At 40.7% G+C, this 14,597-nt stretch overlaps 1 protein-coding gene and 1 long non-coding RNA gene across 3 annotated transcripts; one reads left to right on the top strand and one right to left on the bottom strand.

Annotated features, from left to right (window-relative positions):
- Positions 1–110: 110 nt before the first annotated feature.
- On the bottom strand, positions 111–14,530 carry LOC110067967 (protein mono-ADP-ribosyltransferase PARP15-like). 2 transcript variants are annotated; one of them, XM_020775327.2, is made up of 6 exons: positions 14,023–14,530; positions 5,606–6,190; positions 4,651–4,839; positions 2,441–3,635; positions 1,877–2,203; positions 111–693 (listed from the first exon to the last, which is right to left on the bottom strand). In XM_020775327.2, exons 2-6 carry the CDS (start codon positions 6,164–6,166, stop codon positions 407–409), a joined length of 2,559 nt encoding a protein of 852 aa, XP_020630986.2. In that variant the 5' UTR covers positions 6,167–6,190; positions 14,023–14,530; the 3' UTR covers positions 111–406. The 2 variants fall into 2 exon arrangements, with proteins under 2 accessions (XP_020630986.2, XP_020630987.2); XM_020775328.2 differs by having other exon boundaries at positions 5,606–6,153.
- LOC149104363 (uncharacterized) lies at positions 10,896–12,674 on the top strand. Its single transcript, XR_016201152.1, has 2 exons — positions 10,896–11,224; positions 11,437–12,674. It is a non-coding gene; the product is annotated as an uncharacterized LOC149104363 (long non-coding RNA).
- Positions 14,531–14,597: the final 67 nt, after the last annotated feature.

The raw sequence follows: 14,597 nt of genomic DNA, 5'->3' as shown, positions 1-14,597 counted from the left end.
TCGAGACCGCCGGCTGCCAAGATGCTTGCCTTGTTCTGTTTTCCCTCTCCTCCGCTAGGGATCCAGAGGTGATCTCGCAAATGACATAATATAACGCCCCACAAGGCTCGTCAAGTAACATTTCGTTTTAATAACGTTCACTTGTAGAAACGCACATTCTAAACTGCATTTGTTTGGAGGAGAAGGATCAATGCTTTGTGGATACAATAATAACAGCAACAAACGGATACAAATTAAAAATATTTACCTTAAAAACTTAAAACCTGTAACAAGGAAATAATTCTCTTTGGATTAAAACATGCACATTATATACTTGATACAATGAGCATCGTTTACCTTGGTTATTACTGTACAATTAATAATAACAATTATATAAAGCATTAAACGTTCACATTACAAACCTATATTAAAACTTGATCAGATATTCAGGGTAACACTGATTGTCAAAAAACACAACAAAGATTGATGGATTTCCAGCGTCATTTACCACAGAATCAAACAAAATTTCTGGCCGTGAAGGGTCTTTTGCAGGAGGCACAATCATGTTTTCATTTCCTTTGCAATACTCCCCTACCAGGACCCTGGAAAGGTACATACATCGGCTGCCAACACTAGCCCCACTTCTAGAGGCGTAAAGATAAGAGTATGTTGCATCTCTTGCAAAGTAAACTCCTTTACCGAAAGCGGCTCCTACTGGAAAATCAAATACAGAATGTTAGTAAGATTCAAACTCTTTGATAAGCAGAAAATAAACCAAAAATCAAGAGAGATTAAAAAAAAAGTAAAACCTTGATCAAGAGATACACACGCAAAATTGTGAGGACCCTCCCCTTCCCTCTGAGGATCTCCCCCTCCCCAGTGGGAACCTTCCAACAAGACACTACTAATAAGAAGTACCGATATTCGTGATTATTATTCCCAGTTATTTGGATATCGTTAGGTGGAGCGGAAAGAACTCGCCGCAAATCAGGAATTATTCTGGACATGTATTCTTATTTAGTGTAAATCTACTAGCGTTCTGTCATGAATGTCGTTCTCTGATTGGCTACACTACTCACTATCTATTCTGTTGCAGATAATGGATAGCGCAGCAGTGTGCGCTTGTTAACGAACTGGCGGCCGCTTCTTGTCTATGAAGTATGAAGAGGATTTAGATAATTTGAATGACTAGTAGATTTATTAGATTATTCGCTCTCGATTTCTATGCGTGATACTTGACTCGAGCTGCGCCTTCGTCAACATTCACGCGATAGAAATCTCGAGCTCACAATCTAATTGTTAACTATGGTAATATCTTGTTTGATACAATCTTCACTTTAATGTATTGCTGAGTACTTTGTTTGGCGGTGCTAGTTTTTTCAATTTCTCAAAAAGAATCTTCGCCGGAATGTCCCCGCTATGCAGATTACCATATACTCCTCAATGTCATTAATAATTCGTCGAAAATACTCCGCTGCGAGTCGTATTTTCTCAACTCTCTTCTCGGTGTTTGGAAATGTGGTCAAACACTGTCTTTGGTGTTTGATATATGTACATGATCAACGACACTCGTTATTGAGGAATTTTCCAGGGGTTATAAATGCCGTATTCTCGCCCCTTATAGTGTATAACTGCCCTTATAATCCATCAAATATTTTCGCTCTCACATGATTGGTCTAAACGCGTCACGCTACTGAATATTCCCCAACTAAAACTGGGGAATATCCGAGTGATATTTGCCAATTTTCAAAACTACGCGTGTTGCGAAAAATATTTGAAAGATAATAAACACAATCCTCAAAGCTCACAGTTAACTGTTCGCTTCTCGGAACAGATAATGCCCGTGGACAAATATCCGTGCATATTTTCGCGCCAAATGGAGGGTATTGTTTATTACCATTTAGCCCAGAGAAGCTCCTGTTGAATCCTTGAGTGTTGATGTTCGTCACGCTCTCGGGATTTGTCCCATGGAACAGCTGCCTCTCATTGTTCCCTCCATTGTCCTTATCCATTTTAGACTTTCTAAGTTGATAAGCCTGGTAAAGATGAGGATTCTGTATGCGCTCGATACTCGCAATGGTCGCCGACCATCCATTCCGATGAATTTTTAAGGTGACTTGCTGGTACTCTCGTGACAAGGGAGATAGTTGAACGGTGTGAACAGTCACGTCATTTCCAGCTTGGTTGCGAGGCATTGGGTCCCAGTTTGTTGGAAGTGATGCAGCTAAAATACGAAAACATAAAACAGAGGTTCGGTACGGGTTTATTTCGTCTTGCAGTGATACCACTGACATAAGAGATGAAATCAACCAATCTACATTGGATAGTAAAGTGCTTTGTAACCCTATCATAACTAAGAGACGAGTGTTTTGCTGATTAAGCTATACGTTCTGTTTACGTGAAGGACCCACTGCAGCCCAATCTTACTGATGCAGTTATTTTGATTACTTTACGGACTTACTTGGCAGTTTTGCGGGCTCACTGGCCCTGTTCTGTTCTGTTCTTTTGTTAAGGAGGCACCAGATCTTACCGACCATTTCTGCCACACCACTGTGTTCACCATGGACAAGAATTCGATTCACGGGTTGGTTAATTTCCAATTTGACGTCATGATTCTGAGCCCGTTTCTGGAGACCAGCGACCTCTTTCTTGGAGAGCTGGCCTATAGCTCGTTGTTCAACCTTTTGGGTTGTAAATGCCTCCGTGAGCCCTCGATTCAGTGTATCAGTAGCTCTCTTGACAGCTGCTTTGCTGGGGCCGCTGACATAAAAGATCACTCTGTTTTTGTTCCTTGGATCCTGCACGCCATCTTGGGTCATGCGTGGCTTCTTTCTCGGCGGTTCTTCTGTTTTCACGGGACATGGACTTATGGAAACTTGCTGTTGATTTTCTTGCTGTTGCATGAGTTTCTGTTCTTTTTGAAAAGCCTCCATGAACTTAGCTTGGTATAAGACTATTCTAACTTGACGCAAGTTTACGCAGCTTTTTAAATTGTTCCTCAAAGCTTGGAATGTTGCTTGGGCCGAGTCCACTTCCGAAAGTCCACCAGCCCCAGTCCCAACCGCCGGAAGTGAGATCGTCTTCAGACCATTCGCCTCTGCTAGCTGAAGACATTTTTCCACGCAAAGCTGGAGATGTTGCTTTGTCGAGGAACCTACAACCATATGAATTATGCTCGGCGTTGCCAGGTTCCCGCCAGTTGTCATCACAGCTGATCCAGGTGGCTGCTGGCCCAGTCTTTTGCACTCGTCCTCCACTTGAGCACCGCTGGCCTTGGCTATTGCTTTGCCTAACTCTCCCGCTCCATATATATTCATGTCTGTGCCAATAATATTAACGATGTCGTCTGTTGTCTCCTGAGACAAATCACCTTGGACGACCTCCACAACTTGACGATTTTCCGCTTGCAAATTGTCACTTTCCTTTTTAAAGGCATCAATAACTGCTTGATCTCCGTGAAACAAAACAAAACGAATGTCCTTCACCAAGGAATGTGGATTCCTTTGGCAAAACTTCAATGCCTCGGTCAACATGATCCACGACGACTCTTGTGGAGGAAAGGCTAACTTTCCGCTTCCAATCACAGGAAAGGCGACGGAACTTCCTCCAAGCTCAGTAACCTTGGCAAGAGACTTTCGGACAATGGACCTCAGAGTCTGGAACGAGCAAATGACGTACAATGAAACTATATCATATAACAGAAACATGCCACTTGAAATTAGCAAATACTGTGCAGTGCTATGAAATCTGATTTGGTTTGTTATTTGGGAAATGGTGTTTTTGGAATTTGAAAAAATTAATAATAACGCTGATTATCTGGTATTTACCTGACCCAAATTCGCAATTAGCCAATCAGAAGCCGTGTCTACTGTCCTGATGTCCTGTGATAACAAGTCACTGACCTTATATGGCTACGATATCATGGTCACTCGGAGGAATTTGAGTACGGTAAATAACTAATCGTACTTTTTTGGTAAGCTTCGACGGCATATCAGGCTCGTTTGGTCTCGCCATGGGTATGTTGGCTCCCATACCAAACATGTCAAACATGGCTCGACCATACCAGCCTGATATGCCGACGAAGCGTACCAAAAAAATTACGATTAGATATAATTAGCAGTAATATCGGTTTTTTTTATTTTCCTTAATCGTTTAGTAGAAATACCTTATGAATATCGCAGGAATAAACGTACAGGTCACACACGAGAAACAGAATACTATCAACGAAAGTCAGTTTACACCAAGGCCCTCGAATTATACTCCCGGGAGGGTTACACAGGGCGATGAAGCGATCAGGAAAAGCACCATGGTCTTGCATTTTATTTATCTTCCTTAACCTATTCTTGGGCCCGTCCACACTAGTCCGCCACGAAAACGGAGCTTTCCGAAAACGCTCTAAAAACCGGAGGAATTTGAAAACGCTTGCTTTGCGTTTCAGTGCGGACGGAAAACACTTTTAGCGGAGCTTTCCGAAAAGGATGAGGTCTTAACAATCATGTGATTTCACCGCGCGAGTTTTCCTCAAACACAAATCCAAAATGACCTGTGACTGTAAAATCTCTCCGGCGTAGTGTGGACGGTAAACATTTGATGCGTTTTCAGAGTGAAAACGCCGTTTTCAAATTTCCTCAGCTTAGTGTATACATGGCCTTGATCTTCAATGTCACTTACCGCTTCCCCATGGCCTCCATCCCATTTAGAACAGCACGTGTGAATCACGTGACTGCAAGCCAACAGGTACCCTGGGGTTATCGTTATTTCTCCTGGTTGCGGAGCTTGATAGATTTTGGAAATGTTGGGTCCGGCGGCAGAGAAAATAGCTTCTGAACAAACACCTTGAGGACTAACAAGCGTGTGCGCCTGGAATGGAATGATATGTAGCAATTAGGTTCAGGTTACTAAAACATTCAAGTAGAAAGGAACGCAGGTTTAAGAATTATATATTTTTTAGATCTTTTAGGGTAACCAACGTAAAAAGGTAAAATCTGCATTCGAGCCAAGTGACCCACCAGACTCAGTGGCGTTAATATCCTGTTTCTGTATAGCATAAAGCGTCTAGGAGTATTTCTATTCCCCCCTGGATCGGATACTAGTCCATCACGGGGTTAGCCCCAGCAGTACATTCGCCAGTACCTTTTTATACACCCCCTGGGTGGAGAGAGACACTGTGAGAGTTAAGCGTCTTGCCAAGAACACAACACAGCGTCCCCTGCCAGGGCTCGAACCCGGACCGCTCGATCCGGCGTCGAGCGTACTAACCATGGGGCCACCGCCTCTCCCAAATTAGGGGAACCATGTAAACATCGAAATTATGCTATTTAGTATTAATGCGGTCAATGTTCTTGGCTGAGAAACCGCGCTGTCTCAGTGCCTCTCTTCACTCAAAAATTCTAATTGGGCAGTAACTTCGAGCTGGCTGGCTAACTGGTAAACAGACAGCACCTGTAGTAGCCAAACAGATTTAGTGTTCACCAGACGTCAACCACTGGGTTAGAGCCGGAAAACGGGACGGATAAATTAAAACTGATCCCAGGTTTCTCAGTAGCTGTGTATGCAATGAAGTAAAAGTGTACATGTAGGTATCAAACATTAGCACGAATCATAGCAAAAAGCATCAACAGCAAACCTGTTCTGTTGCAATGTCTCCAATCTTCCATGAGATCTTGTGCCCTTGAGGGGTAACGAAGACAACTGATGAATTAACTGACGGTTCCGCGTTGCCGATAGCACCAGGCGAAACATTTGCACTGCAGCTTGTAGACGGCGAGCCTGCACCTACTGCCGCTGACCCATTTGGATTGGAGCTATTTGGCTTGTGAAGGAATTTCATTTCAACACCCACGTGACATTTCTCTTCAGTTTTAACCATTCTCAGCAGGCTATCTAATCTGCCTTTGGCGCAGAAGGTCTTGATACCAGGTTGCACGATTTCAAAACTGTCACATACAACTTTGTCAATGAGTTCGTTGACCATTTGTACAGCCCAGTTAATACCATCACTTCTAGCCGTGACCAAAATCTTGTCGTGAGCATCAATATCGATTTCAGCATTATACACGCTGAGCTTCCTTTCTATGGCCTTAACTTGTGGCATGCGATACTGCAATATGAACTGCAGGGCATCGATGGAGCAAGGAACTTGCACTGTTTGGTAGTCCATATTGATCTCAGACCCTACAACCAACATGTTTCACGAGTTTTAACTGTCGTACTGAAGGAAAGATAGTACCAAAATATTTAAGAAATGTAAACACCTTAGATGTGTTTCTATCGAGTTTTAGCAGCTACTCAGCTGTGTTCTATTGGGAAATCTGCGAGTCTGATTGGTTCTCTGATCGTTTTTTTATTCGCTGACAGACAACGACTGCGTGAACGCTGCGCTTGAAACTGAAAATTATTCTAAATTTTAGACTTAAAAATACACAAAACTCTTAAACTGTTGGTTATGAGGTGTAATTTGAGAGTGTCTACTAACACAATTTGACTACATGTACTCGCTCTCCTTTTTCTATGAGCGATAGTCAACGAGGCGCACAAGTAGCCGAGTTGACTATTCCCTCCTAGAAAATTCGGACTCGTAGTCTAATTATTAAACAGAAACACGAGGAGAATTTGGCTCCTCTACTCCCCGTGGTTAAAAGAAAATTTTACACGTACTAATACTTGAGATAATTATATTTTGTCTTCGTTTTCTCTTATAACAAGAACCAGCGTGCGCCATGTTTTTATATACCGTTTTTTTTTTTGGTTTTTTTTTTTCATTTTTAGATCTTTTTAAATGACAAAAATTAACCACAGCATCAGAAAAAAAAAAACCAGATAAAAATCCCGTTACGTGGTTTCTCGTTACGCCGTTACCTGTTACTCTGTTACGCGTTTACTAACAACCACAAAAGGCTACTCGGAAATGGCCTATTGCGTGACGCAAATTGTAATTGATTTCCCTCTTCTGTTTTGTTTTGTAATTGAGCGGGAATTGTCTTTTCAACAACTGATTGGCAAATTTTACTAACAAGAACAATGCTTGTAAACATATGCCTTTATCTACTATAAAAGGGACGTGTATGTCTATCCACGTAAATTTATAATCCCAGTATAATTCACACTACCCTGGGTACCAGAGGTTTTTTCTTGCGTGCGGCGGACGGAAATACTTCGCTTCGCTTATCGGCGGCCGAGACATGACCGACACCGTAAACTGTGGAACGCCAGAACTGTCTTATGATACTTTTTTTTATTATATTGGGTGGTTATGTCATTATATTTAGTACTTATGTTATTATATTCGGTGATTAACTCATTATACTCGGTGCTTATTCCATTATACTCGGTGCTGACGTCTTTATATGCGGTGCTGTCTTCATTATATTCGGTGCTTATTCCATTATATTCGGTGCTTCCCTCGTTATATTCGGTGCTCTCTTCGTTATATTAGGTGCTTTTTACATTATATTCGGTGCTTTCTTCGTTATATTCGGTTCTAACTTTGTTTGGTGTTTTCTTCATTATTACGGGTGCTAACACTATTATATTCGGTGCTCTCTTCCTTATATTCGGTGCAAAGGCCATTATATTCGATACTTCCTTGTTCGGTGATTACTTCATTATATTCGGTGCTTACTTCATTATATTCGGTGCTTTCTTCGATATGATCGTCACCAGTCTTCGCAAGGGGCCGTACAATTTGGAGGTAGTCTAGGGAAAGCCGGGAAAAACGGGTGTCACGAAAACTCAGACCCCGAAACCTCAGACCCCGAAAACTCAGACCCCGAAAACTCAGACCCCTCGAAATTAAAAACTCAATTGTTATCACCTGGATTGCTCTATGGCCACAATGGGGCGAGACGTTTATCTTCTCCGGTTTATGTTGTCGCGTCGATCAAACGGTGAAAAACAAATATTTAAGAGTGCCTGCCTGTAAAAATCAGACAAATTCTTAATTTCGCGGCAAGGGTGGAAAATTCGATTTCGCTCATATTCTTGTGGTAGATAGGCTAGGGCATGACAAAAACTACTGGTTAGGTTTTTTGGCAAAATATCCTTTTATTTCAAAGAAATATGCAAATTACCAACTTCCGTTAAAATCGTCATTTGACGCACCATTTTATTAAGCAAGTTTGAGAGCCTTGCATGCAAAACCACATCATTCTTCCGTCTTTAAAACACTCAAATATTTTTGTGTACTGGGTTGGTTTTAGGGAATGTTGCGTTATCTTTTTGGGTGCAAAATAATTAAATTTCGAAGACATGTATTTCATTCACTTAAAAATACTTTGTGAATATAATTGATTTTCACCATGTGCAAAACCTTCAAATGGATTAAGCTTCTGGTGGTTGAATCACAGAAGGATGATCTACAGATTCCTGTAAATATTTCTTTGGGCAAATGATTGTGAGCGACGCGAGAACTTTTCAAAGTATGACAAAAATGCAAATATTTGACCATGCGTCGTCAAATTTCAATTTACGGGTTAGACGTGTATTTTAGCATGCGCCACATGACTTGACCTATAATAAGTTGAAATAGACACAGAGCTGATAATTTCGAAATGTTTTAACCTTGTTTGTTGCAAAAGGCAGGTCCAACTTTGTTTGGTGTTTTCTTCATTATTACGGGTGCTAACACTATTTTAGTATCACCCAACTAGTGGACTAATGCAAATCCTGCATTTTGATTGGCTACGCTACTAGGGGACTATTAGTAATAGTCATCGAGTAGCGTGACGCTTTCTTTCGTTTTATTTTCCACCCTTGCCGCGAAATTAAGAATTTGTCTGATTTTTACAGGCAGGCACTCTTAAGAGCAGCTTCGCCTAAATATCAACTAGACTTGGAAATAGCGAAAAAATCGAATTTCTTCAAACTTGTCCAGAATGAAGCCCTACGGGCACTAGTTACAAAAATATCGTTTTAAGTTCGATAAATCAAAAATTATTTTTTTCCGCAATTTTTTCGTTTCGATGCCCCAAATCGGCCAAAATCCATCGAAAATGAGCGGCATATTCAGAGGCTCGTAAACTCAAAAGTAAAAATCTTCATTACAAACTGATTGCACGTCGTATTTGTACTTCCTTTTTTTGTCTATTTAGAGCTAAATAGATCGTGATTTGATTAGAACTTAAATATTTGACGAATTTTCTAAATTAACGACCCAAGACAGCTTTACAAGAGGTCTACATTTAGCCTATTTTCAAATGCTAAAAAGGCGTTCTGGTACACGGCTTTTCCCAAAACGACTAGTTTGGTGTGAAAGAGCATTCTTTCTTCTTCAAATTAGTGAAATAAAATTTTTGGGTAAATAAAATCGCGAGCGCTGAGATAGCGAACTAAATGCAGCACTTCTTCCTGAAAACGTGACCTTTGACCCGAGCGTAACGAAACCGATTACTGCAAGAAAACTCGGAAGAAAAGCAAACGCTTCGTTATTTTGAAACAATTTCTAGTGATATCTCTCCGAAACCATGATTGCAAGAAACTATTTCCAGATATGAAATCTTACAGTGTCAAAAAAGGAGCTAAAGGGCGCATTTTGACACAATAACTTTGTTTGCTGAGAATTGAAGTCAATGACCGTTAACGAATTCCAGTGAAATTTGCAAACTTGAAGTATGTTAGCCGATACTTACCTGAATATTTACATTAATAGAAGAGTCGTCTTCTTGGATTAACCTTCAAAAGAAGCAGGATCCAGATTTGAAAACCTCTAAAAGAAGAAATGTTTAATGTTCCGTGACCTGCCCGCTGCTATAAATTAGCTTAAATTCCATGCACATGCCGACCGCATGTTTGTCGTAAAACCAACTGAACTCCACTGACAGTTTCCATGGGCAACCCCAAAATAAACAATCCCCAAAAATGTAAAGTGAAATTGGCTGTCTTCATGAACAGTTAGAAGCTAGAGTCAAGTTCCATTACCTTTAAAAAGTGCTTGAATTTATTTGTTTGCGTCGACTTTGTCCACTACTCTCACGTTCGAATGCCGCGAATCGGTCACGCCAAAACAGTGCAGACCGTGCAGACTGCAGACAACACCGCGTTCAAACGTCGGGCATGCGCAAATTGGTACATTTTTTGGCAGCCGCGCGCCAATTTCCCGCGCAAAAATTTAAAGGAAAACATGGGAAACAACCGGTGTCACGCAAAATTTACGAAAAAAAATTGAAAAGTTCATAGAAATCTGTAAAAGGAAAAGAAAGCAGGTAAAAGGAAAACTTAAGACTTTTCAGACACAAAGTTTATTAAGTTACCGGTATTCTGTTGATTTACCATTTTGTTTTGAGCTTTACCAAAAAAGTTTATAAGTCTTAAAACCCGTGTCATGCTACGAGCCGACGGCGTAGTATATTTTTATTTGTTTTTATTAATCACACGATGCGTGACGCCGGAAACGGACGACAAACGATGTGTAAAAGAAGGAAAAATGGGAGAAGAAAAAGACAATTGCAGTGATTCGGCTTCGCTCAGACGAGCTGGAAAAATTTTGGCAAGGACTGAGGGATTCCATCCGGATCCTTGATTTGTCTGAAGCACAGGAACGAGATGAATCGAAACGGCAAACGATGTTCATGTCCATCGTCATGGGGGCATAGCTGGCCAAAATACCGATCCCAAACCGACTGTACCTGGTCTTTGACCAGGTGGGAAAAGCTTTTCTAAACTACAAACCTGGAAAAAACTGGTGCACTAAATGCAAAGTCGAGGCGGACAAAAAATTCAAGGAGCACGGAAAATACATACCACGGAAAAGAAAGACCTGCAACAAGCAGAAGGTAGAACAATTTTTAACTCTCAAGTCATTTCTGTTAGCTCTCGTTGTACCGGCTAAAACATAAACAAATATATAAATAACGAGGAAAATGTCATTTATAGGATACCGATGACCCATGAAAAGAACAGTGTCATGAAACTATTTTGGCCACCTTTTAGTTGCTCCATTGCTCGCACATGCGCAGACGTTTGACCGCTGTGTTACTGCAGACACTTGTTTGGGCTTTTCATTGTGACTCCTTTTTTGGGTCTAGTTACAAAATAGTGTTGAATATATCTGAAAGTCTGTCATTTATCCACAGGCTGCACAAGCGCAGAATTGACTTTTGATTCAATAGACAAAGGCGTACAAGACTTTGTATGGGAAACTTACTCAATCTGCACGGTCTGCAGTGTTTTGGCGTGACCGATACTACGCAGTATTCGAACGTGACAGTAACTACTGAGTGAACAAAGTAGAATCAAGCACTTTTAAAAGGTAATGGAACTTGACTCTAGCTTCTAACTGTTCATGAAGACAGCCAATTTCACTTTACATTTTTGGGGATTGTTTATTTTGGGGTTGCCCATGGAAACTGTCAGTGGAGTTCAGTTGGTTTTACGACAAACATGCGGTCGGCATGTGCATGGAATTTAAGCTAATTTATAGCAGCGGGCAGGTCACGGAACATTAAACATTTCTTCTTTTAGAGGTTTTCAAATCTGGATCTTGCTTCTTTTGAAGGTTAATCCAAGAAGACGACTCTTCTATTAATGTAAATATTCAGGTAAGTATCGGCTAACATACTTCAAGTTTGCAAATTTCACTGGAATTCGTTAACGGTCATTGACTTCAATTCTCAGCAAACAAAGTTATTGTGTTAAAATGCGCCCTTTAGCTCCTTTTTTGACCCTGTAAGATTTCATATCTGGAAATAGTTTCTTGCAATCATGGTTTCGGAGAGATATCACTAGAAATTGTTTCAAAATAACGAAGCGTTTGCTTTTCTTCCGAGTTTTCTTGCAGTAATCGGTTTCGTTACGCTCGGGTCAAAGGTCACGTTTTCAGGAAGAAGTGCTGCATTTAGTTCGCTATCTCAGCGCTCGCGATTTTATTTACCCAAAAATTTTATTTCACTAATTTGAAGAAGAAAGAATGCTCTTTCACACCAAACTAGTCGTTTTGGGAAAAGTCGTGTACCAGAACGCCTTTTTAGCATTTGAAAATAGGCTAAATGTAGACCTCTTGTAAAGCTGTCTTGGGTCGTTAATTTAGAAAATTCGTCAAATATTTAAGTTCTAATCAAATCACGATCTATTTAGCTCTAAATAGACAAAAAAGGAAGTACAAATACAACGTGCAATCAGTTTGTAATGAAGATTTTTACTTTTGAGTTTACGAGCCTCTGAATATGCCGCTCATTTTCGATGGATTTTGGCCGATTTGGGGCATCGAAACGAAAAAATTGCGGAAAAAAATAATTTTTGATTTATCGAACTTAAAACGATATTTTTGTAACTAGTGCCCGTAGGGCTTCATTCTGGGCAAGTTTGAAGAAATTCGATTTTTTCGCTATTTCCAAGTCTAGTTGATATTTAGGCGAAGCTGCTCTTAAATATTTGTTTTTCACCGTTTGATCGACGCGACAACACAAACCGGAGAAGATAAACATCTCGCCCATTGTGGCCATAGAGCAATCCAGGTGATAACAATTGAGTTTTTAATTTCGAGGGGTCTGAGTTTTCGGGGTCTGAGGTTTCGGGGTCTGAGTTTTCGTGACACCCGTTTTTCCCGGCTTTCCCTAGACTACCTCCAAATTGTACGGCCCCTTGCGAAGACTGGTGACGATCATATCTAAGAAAACACCGAATATAATGAAGTAAGCACCGAATATAATGAAGTAAGCACCGAACAAGGAAATACCGAATATAATGGCCTTTGCACCGAATCTAAGGAAGAGAGCACCGAATATTTAACAATTAGACCCCGTAGCCCGCAAGGGCTACGGGTCAATAGCCCATGAGGCGAAGCCGAATGGGCTATTGACCCGTGGCCCTTGAGGGCGAAGGGTCTAATTGTTTTAGTATCACCCAACTAGTCGGACAGAAAAGGTAATAGTTAAGTTAGCAAATGCAAGTTGAAGAAATATTTGTTTGGGAATAAAACGAAAGAAAGCGTCACGCTCGATTGCGCCAATTTCGCTACTCGAGGACTATCACTAATAGTCCTCTACTAGTAGCCAATTAAAATGCAGGATTTGCATTAGTCCACTAGTTGGGTGATACTAAAATAGTGTTAGCACCCGTAATAATGAAGAAAACACCAAACAAAGTTAGAACCGAATATAACGAAGAAAGCACCGAATATAATGTAAAAAGCACCTAATATAACGAAGAAAGCACCGAATATAACGAGGGAAGCACCGAATATAATGGAATAAGCACCGAATATAATGAAGACAGCACCGCATATAAAGACGTCAGCACCGAGTATAATGGAATAAGCACCGAGTATAATGAGTTAATCACCGAATATAATAACATAAGTACTAAATATAATGACATAACCACCCAATATAATAAAAAAGTATCATAAGACAGTTCTGGCGTTCCATAGTAAACCGCGCAAGAAAAACCTGTGGCACCTAGGGTAAATTCACACAAGATCAATAAATTCACAGTCAAAAGACTATCCTGACAAATTACGGTTTTAATGAACCCAGGACTGATTATCCATGGAGTTTAGCCAGCTAATTCCCCCTTGCTGCACGAATATTTCAAGCTTACCTTGAGAGGTCAAGGTTCATTTTTAAAAATTTATTCTCATGCCAGGGAAAATGAACTTTTGATGAAGATGAACGTTCTCACCGCTTGCCATCGCCAATTGCTCGCCGGCTGATAGCCCATCTGTTACTTCGAATTTACAAACTGATACATAAGTGAAAGGTTTAAAAAACCTTAAGTCAGGAAATTGATGTAATCAATGTCACCGACTCATGTTTACACCAGGGTCTTCAAAAATGGGAGACTTGTGAGTTGCTCTAGTTATGAAGCTCGTTTAACTACGAGGGATGCGAAAAGTATTTCAGTTAACGGTGCCCTTACAATCAGCAGATAATAATACAAGAGAGGGCTTACTAAGCCTCGACAATAACTCTTTGAAGAATAATACAATCAATGCTTTTGTGTTCATAACTTGAGACAAGCGTACGACTCGAGCGTTTTGAAAGCATTCAGTTGTTTCAGACGCAGATCGTTTCCCTTGAAACACTCAAACATTCAATGAAGAAGGCCTACCTCTCACTAAAACACTTCACTCGACTGAAACTTGAAGTACTGAATCCGGCCCTCCACCAAATCAAGCAGATTTCAATGCTTTCGCTTTTCCCTCGTCTGTGAGTGTGAAATATGATTCCTCGCAACCGGCAGTGGTGCCAAAGTAAAATACCCAGCCCAGCGCCCCGCGCGTCTTTGGCTGGTCACGCAACATTACGAGTCACGCACTCCAAAGATTTGCCACTGTAACCGCTATTGCAGAGCTTCTTCAGGACCTTAAGTTGATGTTGTAGAATTTGGAGGACTTTGAAAAAATGCAATATTACAGATAAGCGGCCATTCGTGATCAGTATTCGCCAATGACACCAATATTTGAGGGTATCTACCTTCCACACTAGCTGCTGATGTACTCCTGGGTAACATTCACTAGGAGGGTCTAGGAATATCCGGACGATATAATTGTCATTTTTGAATACGGATACTGAAGTCTGATTCCTACTTCTCTATAAGTTAGGATGGTGCTCGACTTGTCTCTTTGAACAGTCACGCAATCTCACTAGAAGCGTTTCCTCGCGATCTGAATGGCTGCAAGGATA

The sequence above is a fragment of the Orbicella faveolata genome, unplaced genomic scaffold (genome assembly GCF_042242905.1).
Source record: "Orbicella faveolata isolate gen_17 unplaced genomic scaffold, um_ofav_v1 contig_34, whole genome shotgun sequence".
NCBI lineage: Eukaryota > Metazoa > Cnidaria > Anthozoa > Scleractinia > Merulinidae > Orbicella > Orbicella faveolata.
The sequence above is the reverse complement of the archived record's forward strand: the minus strand, read 5'-3'. Positions and strand labels throughout refer to the sequence as shown.